Source organism: Acomys russatus, chromosome 31 (assembly GCF_903995435.1).
Source record: "Acomys russatus chromosome 31, mAcoRus1.1, whole genome shotgun sequence".
Taxonomy (NCBI): Eukaryota; Metazoa; Chordata; class Mammalia; order Rodentia; family Muridae; genus Acomys; species Acomys russatus.
In genome coordinates, this window is record NC_067167.1 from 29,150,236 (window position 1) to 29,173,424 (window position 23,189).

Here is a 23,189-nt window from a genome sequence, read left to right on the forward strand (position 1 = left end):
AAAAGCAGCTTCACTTCTCAAAAAGTGAAGGCACTCAGAACATTACCTCATTGGTTAGGAGCGGGGGTCGGGGGTGGAAAGATCAAAACCAAACAGTTGGGTATATGGATATGGATTGTGAGAAAGAGAGTAGCTAAGGAGATAAAAGGTTTGTGTGAGCTTTTTAATTATTCATTTATTAATTCACTTATTCAGAAACTATTTTCTTACCACCAAGCTTATTTCCTATATCCTGCCAGATGGTGGAGTTACAAAGGAAATATACTTTGACCAAAACTATTTTATCAAAATACTTTGGATAAGCTTAGTCATCTGAAGTATAGTAGCGTATAAATACATTGTAGTGTATGTCACTTACTAAATAGCCTTTAATTGAAGCCATAAAACAGCATAAGATCATTTAGGGATTTCACCATTATCGTTACTGATGTAATTTTTCTCTCAAAGTATAGAGCTTTTTGAAGATTAGAATGAGAAACTCCTATTCATTTTTTTATTTTTCCTGCTTTTATTGCCTTAGCAAAGCACAGTGCTTATAATACTTAGAAATGAAATAATTTCTCTGTAACTTAGACAGTGTTGATTGTATGAAGAGTATGCTAGGCTGAAAAAGAAAAATTGTTTAGAGAGAAAGAGAAGGCAGTTTAAGGGCTTGACGGATTTACGTTCCCCAGAGAGGGGGAGGGAAAGAGTGTGTGTGTTTGATGCATATGTGTTTGAAAATATGTTTGGGAATTATTCATATCTAATTGTTCAAAAAACATTTTGGCCAAAGAATGCTGTACCTTGGTAAGTGCTTAGAAGTAATCAGAGAAGATAAGAGACAGCCAAGCCAGACATGGTGGCACACACCTTTAATCCCAGCACTTAAGCAAGTGTCAAGGCCAGCCTGGTTTACAAAGCTAGTGACAGCAAAGGCTACACAGTGAGACCCTGTCTCCAAGAACAAAGCATAACCAAAATAATACTGTAAAGCAAAGCTAAATAATTGACTGAGAAGGTTAATAAAATAGCTACTGTATTTCGCATTTCTTTATTAAACAAATGATCAGCCATTTTTCAAAACGGTGGTTTGTTAGTTTTTATTTAAACAATAATTTTTGATAATCTTATTTCAGTGTGTAGAAATTGAAAGAAAATTCTTCAGTAAGGAAAATGAAAGTAAAGTTTATATGCCTCTTTCCCTAAAAGGTGTTGATATAGAAGCAGCTCGAAAAGAGGAAGAACGGATAATGCTTAGAGATGCCCGGCAGTGGTTAAATAGTGGTCACATTAGTGACGTCCGGCACGCAAAATCTGGAGGGACAGCGCTCCACGTGGCAGCTGCCAAAGGTTATACAGAAGTTTTAAAGTACGTATTACTTTTTACAACTTATGTACTTCTTTTTTTTTCATTACTCATTTTCTTAAAATATGTGCAAATATTATTTTGTAGCAGACTATATAAACATCTGTTCTCAGGAGGAAAGCGAAGATAATCATGAATAGAATTGCTTTGGTTTCTAAAGTTCTTTTTTAAATTTTGAATATTTTTGTTCTCAGTTTGTTTGTTACAATTACAGTTTTCTCATAAAATGGATTTAAGTGGCAGCCAACTATTATATGTTACCTGTCAAAATGATAGTTGTTAGAGTCTGGAAATTCCCATATTGACTAGATGTTGAGAATAAAAATAATATGTAAATAGTTTTCTTTTTATTATAGGAACACTTGAATTACAGTTGATAATACTTTAATATTAAATTTTACTCCATAAACATCTGTGACTGTATAAGACTGTATGCCAATCAGCTAATTTCCTTGCAACAGAATTCCTTTACGTCAGTGTGTCTGTCCGTGTCTGTTCTCCATTCATATGTGCGTGCCTCAGTGGGCCTGACTTCCTCTTAATAAAAACAATAAAGGAGCCCTTCCCAGATTTCCAGAGCATTTTAATCTCACCTCCAGTAATGTAGGTCTCTCTTAGAATAGTAAATGGTTTAATTAGTTTTTCTGTATTTTTCCCAACTATATTAATAAGTGACATAAATTTAGTAAGTTACCAGCTAAATAACAGTTATTCTTTACTGCAGCAGTTCTACCAACAGGGACTTTTTTTTAGGTATTCTCAGACACATAAGAAGAAAGGTATGTGTTGGCAACATAATTTATAGTAAGAGTAGAATGGATTACTAAATCATTGTACATAGTTTCCCTGGAAGACTCTGTAACAATTAAAACATACATGAGAAATTTTCATTTGTATTATAGAAAGAATCCTAGGGTTTTTATGAAATGTCAAAAATCAAGTGAAGAATAATATTATAATTAAAAATTAGATTTGTAATGAAATGACTGCTCACAGAGTTTTCAGAACCTATAGTATTGTTAACTTAGTAAAGCAAAACTAATTATTTATGCTCAATGTGGGAAAATGTCTATCCTTTGTGTGTCTCTGTGTGTTTGTGTGCGCAAATACGTAAATAAAATGAGTAGTGACAAGAAGAAACCTGTTGAAAACAAAGTCGCTGCTTTCTGTCCCCGTCTGCTTACACAGCTCCTTTCAGTTTCATTGCGAGGCGATCCCTCCTCTATAGCACTGCAGCTCCATAGCGCCTGTCCGCGGGGCTGGCTGCTCCTCTGTCTTCCCTCCACCACAGAAGCTCCTTGAGTATAGATGCTCTGCTTTTTCTTTGTTCCTTCATCCTTCTTTAATTTTTGTTTTGTTTTGTTTTGTTTTTCTACATGTCCTCGTAGGACCTGGCACATTTAGAGAAATGTGTTTGTTGAAGATGTATATTCCTGTTTAAGTCTTCTCTCTATACACACACCCAAATATTTGTAATTTTATGTTGTTCGTGATTGATTAACATTATTAAAGTTCATATTTCCTAATGAGGATGTGTTTTTATTATCTAATAGCGTAGTGTTCTTTTTCTCTCCGTTAATACAAATTCTGATCATACTTGTAATGATGGAGATCTGCTTTATCTTAAATGTCTGGGCTTATATCTGATAGCCTGTTTTTTAGGTCACTGCTTTTAAATGATAGTTTGCAGAGAAGTGCCAGACAATAGAAAACCATATAGAATTATTATAATAAAGATTAGATTTGAACAAATATCCTGTTTATACAGTTAGGATGGATATAGATAGCTGATGTGGTGGCACATGCCTGCATTCCCTCTACTTAGGAACCTGAGGCAGGTTCACCATTGGCTTTTCACTTATAGCAAGATAGTCTCAAAACCAACAAGATATGTTTGGATAGCAGAGCGCTAATGTGCTGATTCAATAGTACTATAATTGAACTGGGGAATATTTTTTATTAAAGCAAGTTTTTAGGGTGGCTCTGTTACTGAGCTAGATTTGTAAATATCTGCCTATTAACAAATAGGCTGGTTTATATTTCCTATGTTTGGGCTTGTCTTACACAGTCTTACTCTGTAACCCAGGCTGGCAGCACTCCTCCTGCCTCAGCCACCTAAATGCAGTACACTCACACACAGCCGTCACTTCTTAACAACAAGCAGATAGAGGTGATTATATATTAGCTGTCACTGCCACCTCCTATAGGTAAGAAGAAACCCTTGTCAAGCTCACCGTCTTGGAAAGTCAGGTAAAAGTATACTAGATTTCTGATGTAAAGCATTGTTTGCCTGTGTGTGGGGCTGTTCTGTGCTATGTGCAATTTATAGATTCCTTCAGTGAACAGAATAAAACAAAGGTTGGTGTCAATATGTAGTTAGAAGGGCATGCTAATTTATGTAACTCTTTGCATTGTATTAAAATTGGTTTCTATTTTTAGCTTGTTAGTGATTGGAAAATCTGCTTTCTACTGCTGCAAAATACAAGATTCAATTCCTGTGAAATAGGCGTTTCGCTTTGTTTGTTCTAACAGCCAGGTTATCATTTTCTTTTGAAATTTTTTGTAGCAGATCTTAAAGGTTCACAAAGCTTCCCTCAAGTACAAAGCAACTAAGCATTACAAAAGAAGCATCTTGGATTCGGGGATGTTTTCAGGCCACATTTGGCCTGAGGTGATCTGGACACCTAAAGATAGCTCTTGGCAGTGGATAAGCTTTATATGCGGATTGATCCACTGTGCTTTATCTTACTCTTAAAACTGGGCTTTTTGGTGAATTTTGTCACTTGCAAGTGATACTAACAAAAATTAATCAGTGCCATGTCAAACTGTTAGTGTTAGAGCCATTAGGAATTAATTATAAACCTCATCATGGCAATGGCTCGGTATCTTCTGTGGATTACTTTCTGCTTGCCCCGGTTAACTCACTAAGAGAAGCGGGAGTTGGAAGTCTGGAAGGAATTCAACTGCAAATTGTGGTTAAATTGCATGGTAGAAGGCTATTGATCATGAGTGTTAGTGTCTAGGTTTTAATGATTGCCTAATTCACTGTGATTTCTTTAGACTTCTAATACAGGCAGGCTATGATGTTAACATTAAAGATTACGATGGCTGGACACCTCTGCACGCGGCAGCTCACTGGGGTAAAGAAGAAGCATGTCGAATCTTAGTGGACAATCTGTGTGACATGGAGATGGTCAACAAAGTGGTAGGCCTCTTAAACATATTTTAACTCTAGAAACAAAATTCTAACCTTAACATGGTAAAGGATTACGAATTATGTCATCTTTGTCTAGTGCTCATCATTAATTCATTCATTAACATTTCTTTTGGCTTTCAAATGAGTTATGGGCCTGTTCTGGAGAAAACAGGATTCTTTGTGTACTCAAACTGTCATACATGTACAAAATATTTGAGTATTTGCACAGCTGCTATATCTGTAGGTGCACATAAATTAAGAATTATGTGTCTATGTAAACGTTTGCTGCTATCAGAAGAAGCTGAAACAGGATACTAGGGTATTTCTGCTTCTCTTTGCTCGTCTTTGGGGCTTGGGCTTGTCTGTCTTGAGACAGGTTCTCATATAAGGCTGACCTTGACTTCTGTATGTAGCTGAGGTTTATAGTGAACTGATTGATCCTTAGCCCCCCACGCCACCCCCAATTACTAAGATTACAGGCTTTTACTGCCCCACCTGGCTGATGGTAATCCTACTAGTTTACACTCAGTAGTTCAGTAGGACAGACAGATTATTGATATACAGCATTAACAAGAAAATTTAATTACTTAATGAGTCATAATTGCATAAAGGAAATGAAGGATGAAATAAGTGTAATGTACATCATATTTTTACAAAATCGTGCAGATTCAAGGTACCAAGTTTCTTAAATCAGTTTTCCCTTTCAAATAGTCATTTTACTAGTGTCCTTTATAGTCTCCTACTCCATGTTGGCAAACAGGTTTTCCACACTCAACAATTGAAAGCTTAAATATGTGTTCTGTCTATCATCTTCTGAGCACCAATCTGCATTTCAACTTTCTTCCGAAGAAGAGTAGAAGGGAGGTTTTCTTTTAATTAATTGAAATAGTTTTGCATAACTTCCAATATGAACATGCAATTTCCCTGACTAGATTGGTAGTCTCCTGAGACATAAGTAATATATAATTGATATAACAATTTTGCATTTGGCCAGTATATATCTCTTGGGTATAATTCATAATTATATACCAACCGACAGCGAAAATAAAATCATTTTATTTCATAACATTGAGTTTTCTTATTAATACAATATCGGCTTCTTTTGTCATCATAAATTTTGATCTCCTAATCCATTATTTCATCATGTTAGTGGCTCTTTAAATGACTTTGAGATAAGTGTATCCCATATCCCAGTGTCCTGCCCTTTGCATATATATTATCTAATGTTAGCCTCTCACCAATCACTAAAGGTAAGTGTGTTTGCAGATTTAAGATGTGTCCAGAGAAGTTGAATAATTTTCTTTCTTTTTTTTTTTTTTTTTTTTTAAGTTGGGCTTCTTTTTTTTTTTTTTTCTTTTTTATTTAATTAATTTACTCAGATTACATCTCAATGTTATCCCATCATTTGTATCTTCCCGTTCCTCCCTCCCTCCCACTTTCACCCTATTCCTCTCCCATAGGTCTATGACTGAGGGGGACCTCCTCCCCCACTGTATGGTCATAGGCTATCAAGTCTCATCTTGGTAGCCTGCTTATTCTTTCTTTGAGTGCCACCAGGCCTCCCTATCAAGGGGAGGTGGTCAAATATGGGGCACAAGAGTTCATGTCAGAGTCGGTCCCCACTCTCCATGTAACTGTGGAGAATGTCCTACCTATTGGGTAGATCAGAGTAGAGGTTTGATGTTTACTACTTGTATTGTCCTTGGATAGTGCAGTAGTTTGAGCAGACCCCCCTGGGCCCCGATCCACCCATTACGATGTTCTTCTTGTAGGTTTCTAGGACCGTCTGGATCCTTCTATTTCCCCCTATCTCCTATATTTCTCTTACCTAGAGTCCCAGTAGGATGTCCTCACATCTATCCCAATCTGGTAAGTGAAGACTTTGATGGGACATGCCTTTTGGGCTAGTGCCCAATTGTAAGTGAGTATATGCCATGTGAGTCTTTCTGCTTCTGGGTTAACTCACTCAGTATGATCATTTCTAGTTCAATCCATTTGTCCACAAATTTCAGGATTTCCTTGTTTTTAATAGCTGAGTAGTATTCCATAGTGTAAATGTACCACAGTTTCTTTATCCATTCTTCTACTGAGGGACACTTAGGCTGTTTCCATGTTCTGGCTATTATGAATAAGGCTGCTATGAACAAGTTGAGCATATGTCCTTGTTATGTGGTGGAGCATTTTCTGGGTATATTCCAAGGAGTGTAATAGCTGGGTCTTGAATAATTTTCTTACAACCTCACTTTGAGGGTTTTGTTGTTGTTGTTGTTGTTGTTTTTCTTTCTGTTTTCCTACAAATTTTTCTTTTATTTGTACAAATAAATACTTCTTTTAGAAAATATTTAAACCTTTATTTAAATTTTCTTTTAAAAATGAAAGACTTTAACAACATTTTAATAAACATGATAAGGTAGAATTATAAGTGCTTTTGTACTATATTTAGCCATAGTTTTTCAAGTTTCCTTGCTTAAAAAAAAAAAAACAATAATTAAGTAACCTTTCTATGTGAGTTAATCTGTCTTCTGCTTTTTGTTTTATTTTGCTAATTTTATTCTTTTTAGATTTTTATTTTATGTGTATAAGTGTTTTGCCTGTATGTATGTTTGTGCCCCCTCACATAAGCCTGATGCCTACATAGATCAGAAAAGGCTGTTGGATTCTTTGGAACTGGAGCTAAAATGGTGTGAGCTACCATGAAAATGCTGGGAACAGAACACAGGTCCTCTGCAAAAGCAATGACTACTTAGAGTACAGAGCTATTTCTCGAATCAGTCTTCTTTGTTTTTACTGGTTACACTTCGGAGATCTGCCTGCCTCCCAAGTCTTGAGATTAAAGATGTGTAGCATCAATCATGGATCTTTTTCTATAATAGCTCACGACTATCTTCAACTCATTATGTGTCTAGGCCGTCTTCAAACTCTTGATTCTTCTACCATAGACTTTGTAGTGCCAGGATTTTAGATGTGAACCTCTCCCATACTTGGCATATCTTATGTTATTTCATTTTTTTCTTAAGAATTGCTTTTGTTTTATGGGTATGGGTGTTGGTGCATGTACATCTGTATACATGTATGTACAGTGCCCAAGGAAGCCAGAAGAAGTTTAATCTTCTGGAAGTGGAGCTGTAGGTGGTTGTGAGTCACCGTGGGGATTCTAGGGACTGGGCTTGTTTTCCCTGTTAGAGCAGTCAGCACTCTTGACCTCTGAGCCATCTCTCCAGGTACCTTTCATTAGTACTTACTTAAAAAAAAAAAAAAAAGCCAGACCTTTTAAAGCATCAAGTATTTACATGAATTAACTAACAATAGAAAACATGGTTTAGGGCTGCACACATCCCAACATGCATACATGTATTCACACAATACACATTAATTTTTCTAAAGGAAATATGATATGTTGAAATATTAAAATAGAAAATATACAAATCCCATTTAAGTCTTTCTACATGGAAATGATGTTCTAAAAGTAAATAGAAACTTTTTCTTAACTTTTAACCTGTCTGCAGACTAAAACATTGTTATCATGTTAGCTCTTACTGTTGATTTGAAATACAAAGCTTTTACTTTGCTTTGTTGGATTATTAAAATAATTGTTTTACTAGAACGTACCGATTGTCTCTTCTTTAATATCAAGGATAGTACTTTTCTCATTGAACTTCTGTTAATGTACAATAAATAGAACATAAGGAAGATATTAGCATGATGTCATACTGGTTTGAGTGGCTGTGCTACTGATGAGCATAGGAATTTATTTTCAGTAATAATCTTGCCTGACATCATTCTTCTTTGCTGTGAAGTCAAATTACATGCTACAGCAGGTTAGACCTAGATTGTATCCCTAGTCAGTTATATGCTTGGGCTTTCCCATCTGAAAATCATAATAATTTTTACTTCACTGGTACTTCCAAAGACTTAAAACAAAACAAAACAAGCCTGCAAAAGCAATTCATTTAGAACAAGAAAAAAGAAAGAGACTGTGAAATGAGATTCACGCCATGGCCTTGATAGATCAGTGTGGCCTTGCTATTTATTTAGTAGGTATATTGCATTGATTTTTCAAGCACCTTGTTTTGTTCATTTGATTGTCCAGTATCTCATCACTGTCTCCTTGGTTTGCAGTTGCTCTGCCTGACTAAGCTACTTTCCTGTGCTTGTACTCCACCAGGAAAGCCAGCGTTACACAGTGGTAGTTGCAAGTCTCATACTGTTCAGACTCTCATTAAGCTGCTTAGTGTCTACAGATTGCGTGAAAGTAGTAGTTATGTTACTGATACATGTCAGTAGGGGGCGGGAGTGTGCTGTTTAAGTGGGAAGTTTTTTTTCTGTTTATAGCCCACATTGTGCTTTAGTTTTCATTCTTTATCAGCTGCTGTTTGCAAAGTAGAGTCATTAATCAAGGGAGAAAATGAAAAGAAAAATTAATAATTTTAATTACTATTAAAAAGAGAAATTCCTTGGTTATTAAAAGAACCCCTTTTACTTAACTGCTATAAAAAGTGTAATTACAATTCAAAAAATCATGATGAGATTTCATTCATAATGGTTGATAACTTTTTTAAGGAGTCATTGAGTTATTAGAACATAACATGATCTTGAGTCTGGAATAATATGATTTTAAATACAAATTGCATTAAAATAGAGCTTAGAAATTTTTAGAGCTAATTGGATAAGCAGTACAGTATACCAAAACTGGAATTAACATACTACCTTAAAAATCGAAACCAGTTATTTTATAACAGGGTTTTTTTTTGTTGTTGTTGTTGTTTTCTAACTCATTTAATTCTTAGCTTTTAATGCTTAAGCTGGAATGAGGCAGGAGAGATATTAAAGCTTCCCCCCTCCCCTTGTTTCAGTAGAAGAAGCAGACTTTTTAAAATACTGAACTTTTTTCCACAGAGACTAAAAATAGCCTGACAAATATTTCTTTGAACTGAATTTCAAAAGAAAACAGTATTTTAGATTTGCATATATACACACATGCACATTTATATGCATGTGCATGTCACACTTAAGTTTTAGGAAATAATCAAAAGGCCTCAAAACCCAGAGTTACCACATGACTCATTAATTTCACTTTTTTAACCTGGAAATTGCCCCCCCCCCCAATACAACAAAAACAATAAACTGCCCCAGTGTTTGTGGCAGTGCTGCTTAAAAGACTTGCTTTATTACTTTAATTGCCTGTATGTGCATGTGTCTGTGAGTGTGTGCATGTGTACCTGAGTACAGGTGCACATGAGTGGCGGTCACAGGGCACCTGATTCCTCTAGAAATGGAGTTCTGGGCAGTTACCCAGAGTGAATGCAAGGGCTGAACTCGGATCCTCTGAAGGAGCAGTCCTGCTCTTCATTCACAGTTGTGCATATGATAAGCAGAAAACCAAAGCGAATGTCCAGCTGTTGATTAAGATTAGCAAAATGTGAACACGCATGGGGGTATATTTTTCAGTAAGGGGGCATGAAGTAATCACTTATGTCATCACATACATTAATCTCGCAGCATATAAAGTGAAAGAAGCCTGTCACAGAGCATAGCCAAAGCAGTACTGTATAGTTAGACTCATAGATACAGAGTAGGTTAGTGGTTGCCTTGAGTTAGGAGAAATAGGAAACTAGTATGGAAAGACTAAAGGATATGCTTATTCTTTTGAGGGTAGGGAAATTTATCTAAAATTGTGGTGGTGGAGTTACAGCTATAAATATACTCAAAACAACACCGACTCACTCTGGTACTGACATATGCAGAAGGTATTCTGTGTCACTGTTCTCTCACCTGAATTTCTCATGTATCCTTGTAGTTCTGTGTATTCTGTCAATTGTAGCTTTCATAAAACATGATTCTAGGGGCTGGAGAGAGAGCTTAGTCGGCAAAATGCTTGCCTTGCCCGTCTATGACCTGAGTTCGGTCCCCAGAGCTCACATAAAAAGCTGGGTAGGTGTGGTGGCCTGCATTTTTTGTTCCCAGAGCTGAATGCTTAGGGCTCATTGGCCTAGCCTAGCTTACTTGATGAGTTCCAGGCCTATGAGAGACCTTCTCTGTAGGACGCAGGTAAGATTGCCCTCTAACCTTGCGTGCATGCCCACACATGTGCATAGATTCCTATATGAACACAAATGTGTGCGTGCACACTGTTATCTAGGTTTCTGTGTAATTATTAAGAATTGTTTATGTCATTTTATGATATATTGACTTTTTATTGTTAATACTTTTCATTTCCTGTCTAGGGCCAAACAGCCTTTGATGTAGCAGATGAAGACATTTTAGGATATCTAGAAGAACTGCAAAAAAAACAAAATCTGGTATGTTTGATTTCAAAAAATGCTTATATTAATGATTTCGCCATAGGTTTGAATCTCAAGCAGATGAGGTATTGTGGTGATGTCTCATACTTTCTAAAGTTACTCTTAATAACCAAACAAAATGACAGTGAGCTTCAATGTAGGGGTGGTGGTGATAGGTTGCCCATAATGTTGGCTGCCTATTTCTTAAAAAATGAATACTTTTAGTATGTTTTCTTAAGGGAATATGCTTTAAAAGTGTGACCATAAACTCTTGAGTTTATCTAGCAAGGGATTTTATAGCTAGGAAACAGATTCTAAGTAAATTATTATCAATAGCCACCATAAGTGGGCCTGATTCTTTGTGAGCCGAAGTTTGAAGTATTTACACTTTTTTTTTTTTTTCTGGTTAGAATTACTGAGTTTTGTTGTTTTTTTAAATCTCCAAGTGTTTTTCAAGCTTTTTCTTTGCAACTAAAATTTTGATCTTTTATAATGTCATTTTTTTTTTAATTTCAAAAATTTTAAAACTTACTTTGTACTTTGCTAATTAATGTTACCCTTCTTTTCCTTTGCATAATTGTGGGTAAAGCTGCATAGTGAAAAACGCGATAAGAAATCTCCACTAATTGAGTCAACAGCAAATATGGAAAATAATCAACCTCAGAAGACTTTCAAAAAGTAAGTAAATGATGAAAGCAGGTTTTATTATTGTTATGAATGGGCTAACACAATGGGCACCCAAACTACTCTTGTGGATCTGAGGGGAAATAATAATGTATTTGAACCTTTCATGGGTTGTTTGTTTGTTTGTTTGTTTGTTTGTTTTTGTTTTGTTTTGGGTTTTTTGTTTTGGTTTGGTTTTTTAAGACAGGGTTTCTCTGTGTAGCCTTGGCTGTCTTGGACTCTCTTTGTAGACGAGGCTGGCCTCGAACTTACAGCGATCTGCCTGCTTTTGCCTCCCAAGTGCTGGGATTAAAGGCGTGCACCACCACCGCCCGGCTGAACCTTTCATGTTTAAAATCAGTTGAAGCTTGTTTTTCTTTCACAGCAAAGAAACATTGATTATTGAACCAGAAAAAAATGCATCTCGCATCGAGTCTCTGGAACAAGAAAAGGCTGATGAGGAAGAGGAAGGGAAGAAGGATGAGTCAAGCTGCTCCAGCGAGGAAGAGGAGGAGGACGACTCGGAGTCAGAAGCGGAGACTGGTAAGATTGGAGAACACAGTAACTGTGTCAGACTGTTCTTGCACTGTGAAGTGAGGTAAGAATAGGCTTCAGTTTTAAGCTTTGTGTACAGATTTGCTACTTAACACCTCTTGAGTCTGTTGGTAACCTGCGAGTTTATTGTTGTCTACTGGTCAGGGGCTGTGGCTCGCCTCTGCTTCTTGCCGACAGGTGTTTAGACTAGAAGAATATAGAGAGGCTTCTCAGAATGTCCTAGGACCGCTGTAGAATGGGACAAATAGAGGTGGGGTGTGTGCCCAGCAGTTGAAGAACACGTTTACTGATTTCTGTGATTCATTAGCCTAGAAGGCGGACTCTGTCACCTTCCCAGATTCTCCCTGAGAAGTGGTCAAGGAGAGGAGGGGGCAGCTGAGACAACTTACTTTCCTATGAGGCTCGGAAGAATTTGTTTTGAGAATTCAGTTTTTTGTTTGTTTGTTTTTCAAAACGGTTTCTCTGTATAGCCTTGACTGTCCTGGAACTTGCTTTGTAATCCAGGCTAGCCTCAAGAACTCAACAGAGATGTGCCTGCCTCTGCCCAGTACTGGGATTATAGGCATGTGCCACCACACCTGGCTTGTTTGGAGAAATTTGAAAATACAGAAAAGTACAATATAATAAACATTCACATTCTAACTACAAAGACTGCAGATATAGCAGCTCTTGAAGCTTGATCATACTTACATTTTTCTTTTAGTAGATATTATATACAGCTGTCCTGAACATGTATCTTAGCATCTGTTAGGTGGGGAATACTTTTATAGCATACTCAAGTAATATGTAACAACTATGCTTGTAATACAGGAGTCACAATGTTGATGATGTTTACTTAAGCTGAATGGTTGCGCCTGAGTTCATTTTTTTCTCCTAGAATGTAAACTCTATGAAGTTAAGATATTTGACACTTTGGTTGGCTTATCTTCAATGCCTACAACAGTGCCTGAAATACAAGGACAGTGGGTTTTGCTTTGTTTTGTTTTGTTTTGTTTTGTTTTGTTTTAATGACACCCTATTAGTTAAGTAGATTATTCCTAGAAAGATGAAATTGTGCATATTCAACTTCAAATTTCTTGGAAGCAAAAAAGTTGTGTTCTCTGGCAGTTTGCTTCATCAACACGACTAAGTTAATTGTCAAAAGAATTTTCCTATAATAGTAATAGTTACTTATCTAGCACTTAGAGAAGTCATAGCTATTGTAGATTTTTTCTTATATTGCTAAGCATTCAAATTTTAAATGTTATTTAAGATTTCTCTTCCTAGTTTTAAGAGTTATAGAAGTTAGGTTCTATTCATGCCCTTTAGTCTCAAAAGGGTTTTTTGTCGATTTGTTTGTTTGTTTGTTTGTTTGTTTGTTTTTTTAAGGTTATTAGAAGGTTAGTATACATAAAGACAGATTTCTAGAAGCTCCCTTCAAACCCTACCTGTTGGGCTGGAGAGATAGCTCAACAGAAGGAAGTGGGGGTGCTGGAGTTGAGAAGTCTAGAACCCATCCATAAAGAAGCAAAGTGGCGGCTTGGGGTACCAGCCTTCAGGAGACAGACAAGATTCGTGGGGCAGATGAGCTAGCCAGACAAGCTGGGGTTGGTAGGTTTAAGGTTCACTGAGGAACTTAGCATGATGTTGACTTTGGGCCTCTACACATGTGAGTATACATTCACACAGACATTTTTTTTTTTAAATCTTGTTGCAGAAAGTGATGTTGATAAAGAAAGAGCCACAGCAGCAAATTTTGGAAAATCTCAACTCTTGATTTTTTGTTTTGTTTTGTTTTGTTTTTAATAGATAAGACAAAGCCCATAGCTTCAGTAACTAATGCTCACACTTCCAGCACTCAGGCAGCTCCTGCAGCCGTTACAACACCTACCCTGTCTTCTAGTCAGGGGACCCCTACATCACCTATTAAAAAGGTAAGCCAAAGTTCTGTTATTAAACATCTATGTAGTCTGTTCAAGTACCATTTGCACTAATTTATTAAAATAGTTCTCAATGTTTATAGTTGTTTTGAAAACAAGTGCTCCAAATTGTAACTTCTTCTGAACCATGGTATAATGTCTGTTTTGTCTTTTACAGTTGATAGTTGGTATTTACTGAATAGTTAGTACTTGTCAGCTATTAATTAAAGAATGGCAGGAAATCAAAATCTTTTTATAACATTAATGTTGGTGGTCACAGTATTTTTTATTTCCATTAAGCTTTTATTTTAAGAAATTTAAGTTTTGTATCCTTTGTCTCTTTTAAGTAGAAGTGTATACTGGTAATTTCTCACCTTAGAAAGTACAGCGTGAAAAGTCAGTGGAAGCCCACAGGTCAGCGAAAAACAGTAATCTAGATTTTCCCCGACTCATACAAGGTAGCTGGTATTACAGTGTCATATGCCAATGAAGTTATATTAGGAAGCCAGGCCTCTCCCCTTATTGTTTCCACTTTGGGCAAATTATTGTCATTCTTATCAAACAGGACAGGATAAATGAAATTATCTTGTAGACGTTGGTTGAGAGACAGAGCATGACTAGGGATGAGGAATAAGCCCAAAATGTTGGCTTTGTTTCTTGCACTTTTCCCTCAATTCTACACTCAAGCTATATTATGCACTACTGTGCTGCTCGCTCTTAAACACAGTGATGAAGAGCTTTTTTCTTTTCTTAACCTTCCAGCCTCTTCAGAAAGCTTTCTCCTCAGCAGCCCTGACTTACCTTTAGTGAGCTCACTTAATGCCTTTCCTGCATATGTGTACATTTTTTCTCCAGAATATTTAAAAATTAATTGTGGTCACGTTTAAACCTCCTCCAGAATATGTCAGTATATTTTTCCTAGGTACAAACACATTATTCATCTCTACAGTAAAGTAACCATGTTTAGGAGTTAACCTTGATATAATACACACTGCATAATCTACAAAATATAATGTATGCTAATTACGTGGGAGTGTGCAAGTTTTCCAGATTGTGCTTCAAATAGTATCTTGTTGCTGTTTGTCTTTTCCAACTACAAGCCCATATAGAAATTGGACGTTGTGTTAAGTTGCTATATTTCTGTTCTGTTGCACGTCTGGCAGTGTTTGGAGTCAGGGATTTAAAACTGGTTATCGATCCCCACTGTACATCTACTCAGTACTGTAAGTCATGTGCAGTGTTTGGAGTCAGGGATTTAAAGCTGACTATCGATCCCCACTGTGTATCTGCTCAGTACTGTCAGTCATGCGCAGGTTTTGTTCTTGTTTTTAAACCAGCACAGTCAGTATAACTTTTAAAACGGTGAGGAGGATAGGGCTGTAATTCAGGAACAGAGCATTTGTCCAGGACTCAGGAAACCTTAGGTTCAGTACCTTGCATTGCTGAGAAATAACTAAAACTCAACCTAAGAAAAGCATACAGAAAAATCCATAAATTTTCAATGCTAGAAACATATGGGTCTCACAGCTGCCTGGTTTGAACATCAGAATGCTATTGGAGTGAGTTCTTCCCTCCACTGCGCTAGAGCTCAGGGCTTCTTGAATTCACTTAGAATTCATGGTCATATGACTGTAATTACATGTTTGATATGAGATGCTTTTAAATGTCTGTACCATTTTGAAGACTGTTGTCATGCTATAACTAGCACTAGCAAAGTTTTTCTGAACTATATCCTGTTTTATAGAACTGTCATGTACTCCTCTGACTACTGAATTTGTGTCTCTTTCATTTAGCTCTTTTGACTTAATGTCTATTAAGATCATACGATTATTTCAAGTTCCCATAAGTCTCTGCTAATATCTGGGCAAGAAACCAGCTATCTCTTTTTGGTAATTTGACTCAGCAATTCCTTTCATAAAGATACAGTAGACTTTTTGTGTTCAGTTTTCTTTTTCTCACACGTAGCCTTAGACTTAGCTCACTTCTCAGCTGATACCTGACAAAGTAATTTTTATCTGTGTTAGCTTGATGGAATAGTATTATTCCTGTAAAGAGGAAAAGCTTAATTCAAATCTTTGTCTTGATTCTGTAACTAAACTGAATTAAACATAGACATCTACTTCGATAATTGTATATTTGGAAAATATCTGTTGTCAGATTTCAAGTGACTTACCCTGAAGATCATAGTTTGAGTTGTTATTCTGAAGATTTTATAACCAATTTTGTCAAAAGCTAAACACATTATGTATTCAAAATCTGAATTATTTTTGCTGATAGAAGAGTTTTACAGCATTATATAACTCATGTAGTAGTGTTTAGACTTTCTAATCTATTTTAATTTAGTGTTTTAAGTGGATTTTTTTTTTAAAGTTTAACCAAGCTGGAGAGATGGCTCAGAGGTTAAGAACGCCATCTGTTCTTCCAAATGTCCCAGTTCAATTCCCAGCAACCACATGGTGGCTTACAACCATCTATAATGAGATCTGGTGCCCTCTTCTGGCATGCAGGCACACATGTGAGGCAGAATACTGTATAAATAATAAATAAAATAAAAATATTTTAAAAAATAAAAAAATAAAAGTTTTGCCTGTAAACATTGAGACTTGACAAATGCAAATTTACTTATGAGTTTGTAAGTACATCTTAAAAGATTTTTCAATGCAGTTTTAATTTAGGTTTCAAATCACTACTCGGCTTTTAATATTGATGCAAAGTTATCTTGGGCTGTCTAGCCTTGTCTGTCAGAACCTACACTATGGATTTGTTTGTGTGCACTCATTCCAAGGAATTGATCACATATGGAAGCACACAAAACAGTATTAAGTATCACTTACCCAAAAAAAAAAAAAGTGCCACTTACATTCTTTTAGTCTATAAGGCAATTTTAGCTAAAGAATAGATGTGTTTATTTTTCTTGCCTAAGTTTTTTAACCAGTACTAAAAAAGAAACAACATGAGTAATGTCAAGCTGACACTCTGGGGATCTTAGGGTTGAAACCATCAGCTTGATCTCAGGGTATAGCTTAGAGGCAGAACTCTTCCCAGTGTGCATGGAGTTCAGGAGTTCCTCACCCACGTGCATGTGTGTGCATGTGCACACGCATACACACACACACACTGAAATTTTAAAAATTAGCCATCAGCTTGATGTTAGACTTGAAATTATTAGTTAATAATAAGTTTATGAGACTTTCTCTAGTCAAAGTAAGTGTTGTTAGGATTCCAGCAATTCACAGTTCCAAGTAAGTGTGAGCTGTATTTGTTTACTAGATAGTGAAAATTCAGAATTAATTGTTCCGGTTTACTGAATACTCAGTTTACTAAGTAAAACAGTAATTCTATAAAGACTGATTTGTGCTGCGAGTATTTGCAGTACACCAGCTGAAGTGTGCTGGTAGAGATGGCAGTGTAAAGGTGAGAAATGAGCCTCTGCGATGGGTTAAGGAGAGAACAGGCAATGCTTTGCCATCGTGGAAACTTGACAGCAGAGAAACAGTAAGCAAGTAGACATAATATCTAATAGAAAAAAAGAATTGGTCGGTTTAGTTTCATGGCACATATATAGAGTAAAACAGAAAATGAAGGTAAATTATGGAATGACTTGATTTCTAGGGTAATAATTTATAACTTAATTACAGGGAAGGAATCACAGAAAGATGTGAACGGTGCTGTGAGTTCACTCTCTGTATCAGGTCACTCTGGCAGCTAATGTATGGCTCCGTTTGGTGAGGATGAGACACTGAGGAAACTTGCCCACAGTGATGAGGTGTGGTGTGTGCATAGGGGCATAGCCCTGAGCTATTAAAGACAAGAGGGCGCTGAGAGACATCATCCCTGATTAATAGATAGTAGAGAACGACAAGAGAACTCTGACTGGTGCAAAACTTTAAACACAGGACATTAAGGAAATAACATTAGAGCTGTTACTAGAAATAGCTGATAACATTAGGACGGAAAAGCACTTGACTGATACATGTTAAGTTATAAGGTCCAAACGCAGTTTTAAGTAGTCTTTTCTGTAGGTAACTAGCAAGATGGCTCAGTGCCATTAGACCTCTAAACAGAGGTCAGTACCTGGAACTCACAGGGTGGAAGATGAAAATTAAATTTTCTAAGTTGTTCTCTGGCTTCCACATATGCTGTGGCACACTAGATAGATAGATAGATAGATAGATAGATAGATAGATAGATAGATATCAGACAGACTGACTGACTTTAAATTAAGATTTTAAGACTAGTAATTAAAGGTTGCACTAGAGTAGAGAATAGTATATTTTAGAATAAATTTGATTAAAATTCTGCCAAATTTTAATTTCCTGAAAAAGAAAAGAAAGCGACCTGGGAGCAGATTATTGGAGTGCGTCTGTTGAAAGAGTAAGTAAACGGAGGTTGATAGCCAGAAAGCAACAAAAGTGGTCTGACAGGAAAAGTGTGCTTATGATGTCCTGTTATAAAAACAAAAGAAAAAATTCTAAGTAGGGAGTTATAGTTACATATTTCAATAGGTTTCTTTATGTACCAAGTCAAGACAAACAGTACTTTTAACTATCTGGGCCAGTACTTGGATCTAAATCCTTGATACATAAAATGGGGGTTCATCAACTATTAAAATATAGCAATGTCGTTTTCAAAATTGGAATTACTGCACTAGTTGAGTCAGATCTAAAACAGCAGTAGTAGTATGTCATTGTGTGCATATAGTGCTACAGTAAGAAAACTCATACACAGAACTTAGAACTAGACACGAGTAGACATCGTTAAATGTTGGCCTCTGCTGTACAAGGAAATGTTATCTTCTGTTTGCTTTGTCATGGTGGAAGAACATTTCATTTTGCAGGAGATGCAGTTGAAGCTGGGGTTGACAAAATATGTCTGGTAGTCCTAAGCCAGTCTGCTGCTGAGTTTTACATAGCAAATAAGCAAAGAATGTTTTTAACATTATATTTGGGGAAAATATGTGATATGTTGCTTTGACACAAATTATAGTTTCATTGCCCATAAATAAACTTTTATTACAACATAGGCACATTTATTCACTTATGATCCGTGTTTTACAAAGCTAGAAGTATAGCTTGGTGTGTGTGCATGAGTGTATGTGTTACCAAAATGCATAGCTATTTGTGGCCGGCCGTGGTAGCACACTCTTACAACCCCTGCACTAGAGAGGCTAAGGCAGGACTGCCAGGTCAAAGCCAGCCTGGATCTTGTTGTACTGGGACATTGTCTTGAAAAAGAGAAGGAGGAGGAGAGAGCTAGCTAGGGACTGCCTTTTCACTTACTCAGTATTTAGGTGCAGTAAGATTAGGGTAGCTTGTCTAGTGTCTAGGAGATGTTGCTGCATTTCTCCTTGGAGTTGTTGTTACTCTGCCTCACACCCTGAAATAATTCAGTGTGTACTGGGGAAACGTGGCCCTAGCATCATAGCACTGTAACTAGAGCTTTTTTGGGGGGGTTGGGGTTTGGGTGTTTTGGTTTTTTTGAGAGAGGGTTTCTCTGTGTAGCCTTGGCTGTCCTGGACTCACTTTGTAGACCAGGCTGGCCTCGAACTCAGAGAGATCTGCCTGTGTCTGCCTCCTGAGTGCTGGAATTACAGATGATGGGCCACCACACCCAGCTCTTGCAGATTTTACCAGATTTTGACCATGTATGTGAGAGATGTTTCTTTTTTAATTAACGATACCTTGTTATATTTAGTTGTTATATACTATATACTCCTTTCTACACATTGAACATTAAAATTCTGAAATAAAAAGGTGAATTTCATAAAGTGAATTATTTAAGGATAACTAGTATATTTTTAATATTGCTGAAAACCCTGAAAGTAAGAGCAATTATTTATGTATAAAAATAGTTTTTAATTAAAATGTTGAAATTAAAGTTTGTTAGGAAAATTAAACAGTAAGTTTAAAGTTATTTAAATTAATATTTTAAAATGTTAGTAAATTTACTTAGAAAATATCAGTTATTAAATTTTTACCTAGGGTGTGTAAATCCCCAAAAACAAAATTCATATGCAGTAATTTGTTCACCCCTATGCAGTATTGCCCTATGTGCCATTAACCAGTTTGGAATTTTCTTCATTCGATTCTTCCCAGTTACCTCTTGAAACTAGAACTGGTTTTAGTGGCTTTCAAAGGTTAGACCATCACCAGACACCAGCTTATTATAAAATTCAAATAGAGGAAGAAAGTGTTGTTGTTGTTTCTTTTAACCTCCCTTTTCTGTTTTCATACTTCCAGTCTGTATCTCTTGACCTGTCTTATTTTAATTGGCTTTAGTTTGATTTCCTTGCTTCTCTCATGCCTGTGGAGTCAGTAGACCCTGCATCATGGAGGCAGGGCTTGCGCAAAACTGGCATTGTGCTGGTGCCCAGTCAGGGCGAAAAATCCATGGTGAGGCATTTCTATGTGCAAGAATGTATATTGGGTTACAGCATAACAAGCTTCGTATGAATGTTGGTTCCAAAGATGCATGGTTTAAGTTCTTACGGTGTGCTCATTTTTTTTTTTCTGTGTATCTGCATCATAATTTTCTGTGTGATATGAAGTGTGTAGTGTGTTTTTGTAAAGCTAACCTGTAGAAAGGCAGTCTCTTTACTCTTTAAGGTTTAGATTTTTATATTTTTGCCTTAAGACTAATTACCCTTTGTGAATATGTTTTCTCCTAAAACTATCACTTAAATTTTTAGACATTATCTGTAAATTAATTATTTCCAAATTAAGGAATGATTGGTTTTGATGACTTGTTGTTTTTGTCCTTTATGAAATAAAAACAGTTCCCAACTTCAACTACAAAAATTTCTCCCAAAGAAGAAGAAAGAAAAGATGAGTCTCCTGCATCCTGGAGGTTAGGACTTAGAAAGACTGGCAGTTATGGTGCGCTGGCTGAAATCACCGCATCTAAAGAGGCCCAGAAGGAGAAAGACACTGCAGGTGTGATACGTTCAGCGTCAAGTCCGAGACTGTCATCCTCTTTGGATAATAAAGAAAAGGTAATCTGGTTTCAGTAAAACTTAACTGCTTTTCCAGGATCATAGCATCTACAGATCCAGTAGATTTTCTACTGAGCATCGTTAGATCAGGTACAACTTAACTCACCAGCTTTACAATATAGCATGTACCTGTCTTGTGAGTGCCTGGAAGGTCAGTTTGTTTGCTAAAAACATGGAATTTGGGGAGAATGCTAAGCTTTTGAAACATTTTAAATTATTTGTTTGTTTGTTTGTTTGTTTTGATATGCATGAGTGTCTTTTGCCTATGTGTATGTCCATGCAGCACATGAGTGTCTGATGATCACAGAAGTCAGAAGAGGATGTTAGATTCCCTGGCCCTGGACTGGCAGATGGCTGTGGGCCAACTGTGTGGTGCTGAGAACCAAGCCCAGTATCTTTGTCTTAATGAGTGGTTTTAACTAGATTTTGAAAGACATTTATATTTATATTGCAGCATTGGGTACAATCAGAATTGCTTTCTTACTGACTTATCTGTGATTGGACTTCTTAGGTTTTTCTCTTGAGTGTTACCTTGTATTAGACATTCTAATATGAAGTTTCACTTTCTCTCACTTCAGTGTTTTTGCATTTTTATAACTTTATTGCCCATGTTTTCCAAGTATATTGACAGTGTGTCCATGTCACTAGTAGTACCTACTCTCAGCCACATATGAAGTAATGTGATTTACATAACCTTTTATTTGAATATCTTAATATTTTAAACCATAGATTATAACTGTTACAAACTCCTTGTTGGTCTATATTTGAACCTTATGTCTTCGAAAGAAATAAATGCATTTTACCTTTATAGAAATCTTAGAAAAAAGTTATTAATACAGAATTTTTCTTCTTTTCTTAAATTATTTTCTAATTTTAACCTAAGGACAATGAAAAGAAAACAGGTTGAGCTGGCCATTTTCCATTGCTTTTGTAGTACCTGATTAACTTGTGTCAGCTTTACGATTCAGGAACTAAACTATGAAAATACCGCACAGTTGATTGTGTGGTCCTAAAGTCTAGCTGTTGAAAACCTAGCTTAATATTTCATCACACAACTTTGTCATTCATGATTTTCCCTGCTGTCAGGAGAAAGATAGCAAAGGAACAAGACTTGCATATGTTGCACCTACAATCCCGAGGCGCCTGGCCAGTACATCTGACATTGAAGAGAAGGAGAACAGGTGAGTACAATAGGGAGTAATACTGATGATGCATTCCCTGCAGAAGGTAGTACATGAGGACTGTAATTCTCTGGGCTGGGGGTTTCAGGAAGAGCTACAACCATGTCCTGGCAGAGCACAAGTTGCACAGTCCTGAGAGATGAGCATGTACAGGCTTAGTGTGTTCATAAATGGTAAGGAAGGCATTGCTGCTGAGCCAGAGAAAGAAGATGGTTGCAAAATTAGAGGACACTCTGATAGTTTCTAAAGTTTCAGACACAGAAAAGGGGAAACCCAGCTAGGTAATAGTGGCTTATGCCTCTGATCCCAGCATTTGTGGGGCAGGCGAGTGGGGGTGGCACAGGCAGAGTCAAGTGATCTCTAAGTTCTAGGCCAGTGTAGCCTACAGAGCAAGTTCTAGGACAGCCAGGGCTATACAGAGAAATCCTGTCTCAGAAAACCAAAAAGAAGAGAAAGGAGAAAAAGAAAAGGGGAAACCATGTGCATGATCACTGTCCGTGGTGGGGTTTTTTTTGTTTGTTTCTTTCTTTCTTTCTTTCTTTCTTTGAATCTTTTTTTTTGTCTGCAGAGTTTGAAAACTTTTTATATTTGTAATGGGCTTTAGTATGTAATTATGTACTTTTGTTCTTTTCACCTAACATTTTACATATTGTGTATGTTCTCAACATTATTTTTTGTCAGTATATAATATATCATGTAGTATGACTATATGTCTGTCCTGTACTGTGGATCATAACTTTTATCTCGTATATAATATGCTTATAAATGCTTTTATTTAGAGTTATACATTAACTCTTAGAAATAAAATTATCTCCACTTTTTGGTAAATATTCCAAAGTGTTTTCTTACGGGGTTTTACTCATATCTGTTCCTATTTACCAATATAGCCTTTCATAACCTTCTTCTCAAATTGCCTCCGAGAATCTGAAGGATGTTCTTTTCACAGAGACTCTTCAAGTTTGCGAACAAGTAGTTCTTACACAAGAAGAAAATGGGAAGATGATCTTAAAAAAAATAGTTCAATCAATGAAGGATCCACTTACCATAGAAGGTAATGGTGTAGTTTGTAGGTGGCG

At 36.5% G+C, this 23,189-nt stretch overlaps 1 protein-coding gene across 11 annotated transcripts in view; it reads left to right on the top strand.

The window, feature by feature from the left end:
- Ppp1r12a (protein phosphatase 1 regulatory subunit 12A) overlaps positions 1 to 23,189 on the top strand; it is a 105,062-nt gene that overhangs the window by 53,311 nt on the left and 28,562 nt on the right. For 7 of the 11 annotated variants that reach the window (XM_051172985.1, XM_051172981.1, XM_051172983.1 and 4 more), the window contains exons 4-13: positions 1,192 to 1,351; positions 4,409 to 4,553; positions 10,769 to 10,843; positions 11,415 to 11,503; positions 11,874 to 12,031; positions 13,832 to 13,956; positions 20,220 to 20,333; positions 20,717 to 20,932; positions 22,019 to 22,113; positions 23,060 to 23,164. In XM_051172985.1, the coding sequence (XP_051028942.1) occupies positions 1,192 to 1,351; positions 4,409 to 4,553; positions 10,769 to 10,843; positions 11,415 to 11,503; positions 11,874 to 12,031; positions 13,832 to 13,956; positions 20,220 to 20,333; positions 20,717 to 20,932; positions 22,019 to 22,113; positions 23,060 to 23,164 (1,282 nt within the window). The remainder of the gene's footprint in view (positions 1 to 1,191; positions 1,352 to 4,408; positions 4,554 to 10,768; positions 10,844 to 11,414; positions 11,504 to 11,873; positions 12,032 to 13,831; positions 13,957 to 20,219; positions 20,334 to 20,716; positions 20,933 to 22,018; positions 22,114 to 23,059; positions 23,165 to 23,189) is intronic. The other 4 variants (XM_051172991.1, XM_051172984.1, XM_051172988.1 and 1 more) reach the window with 1 other exon arrangement.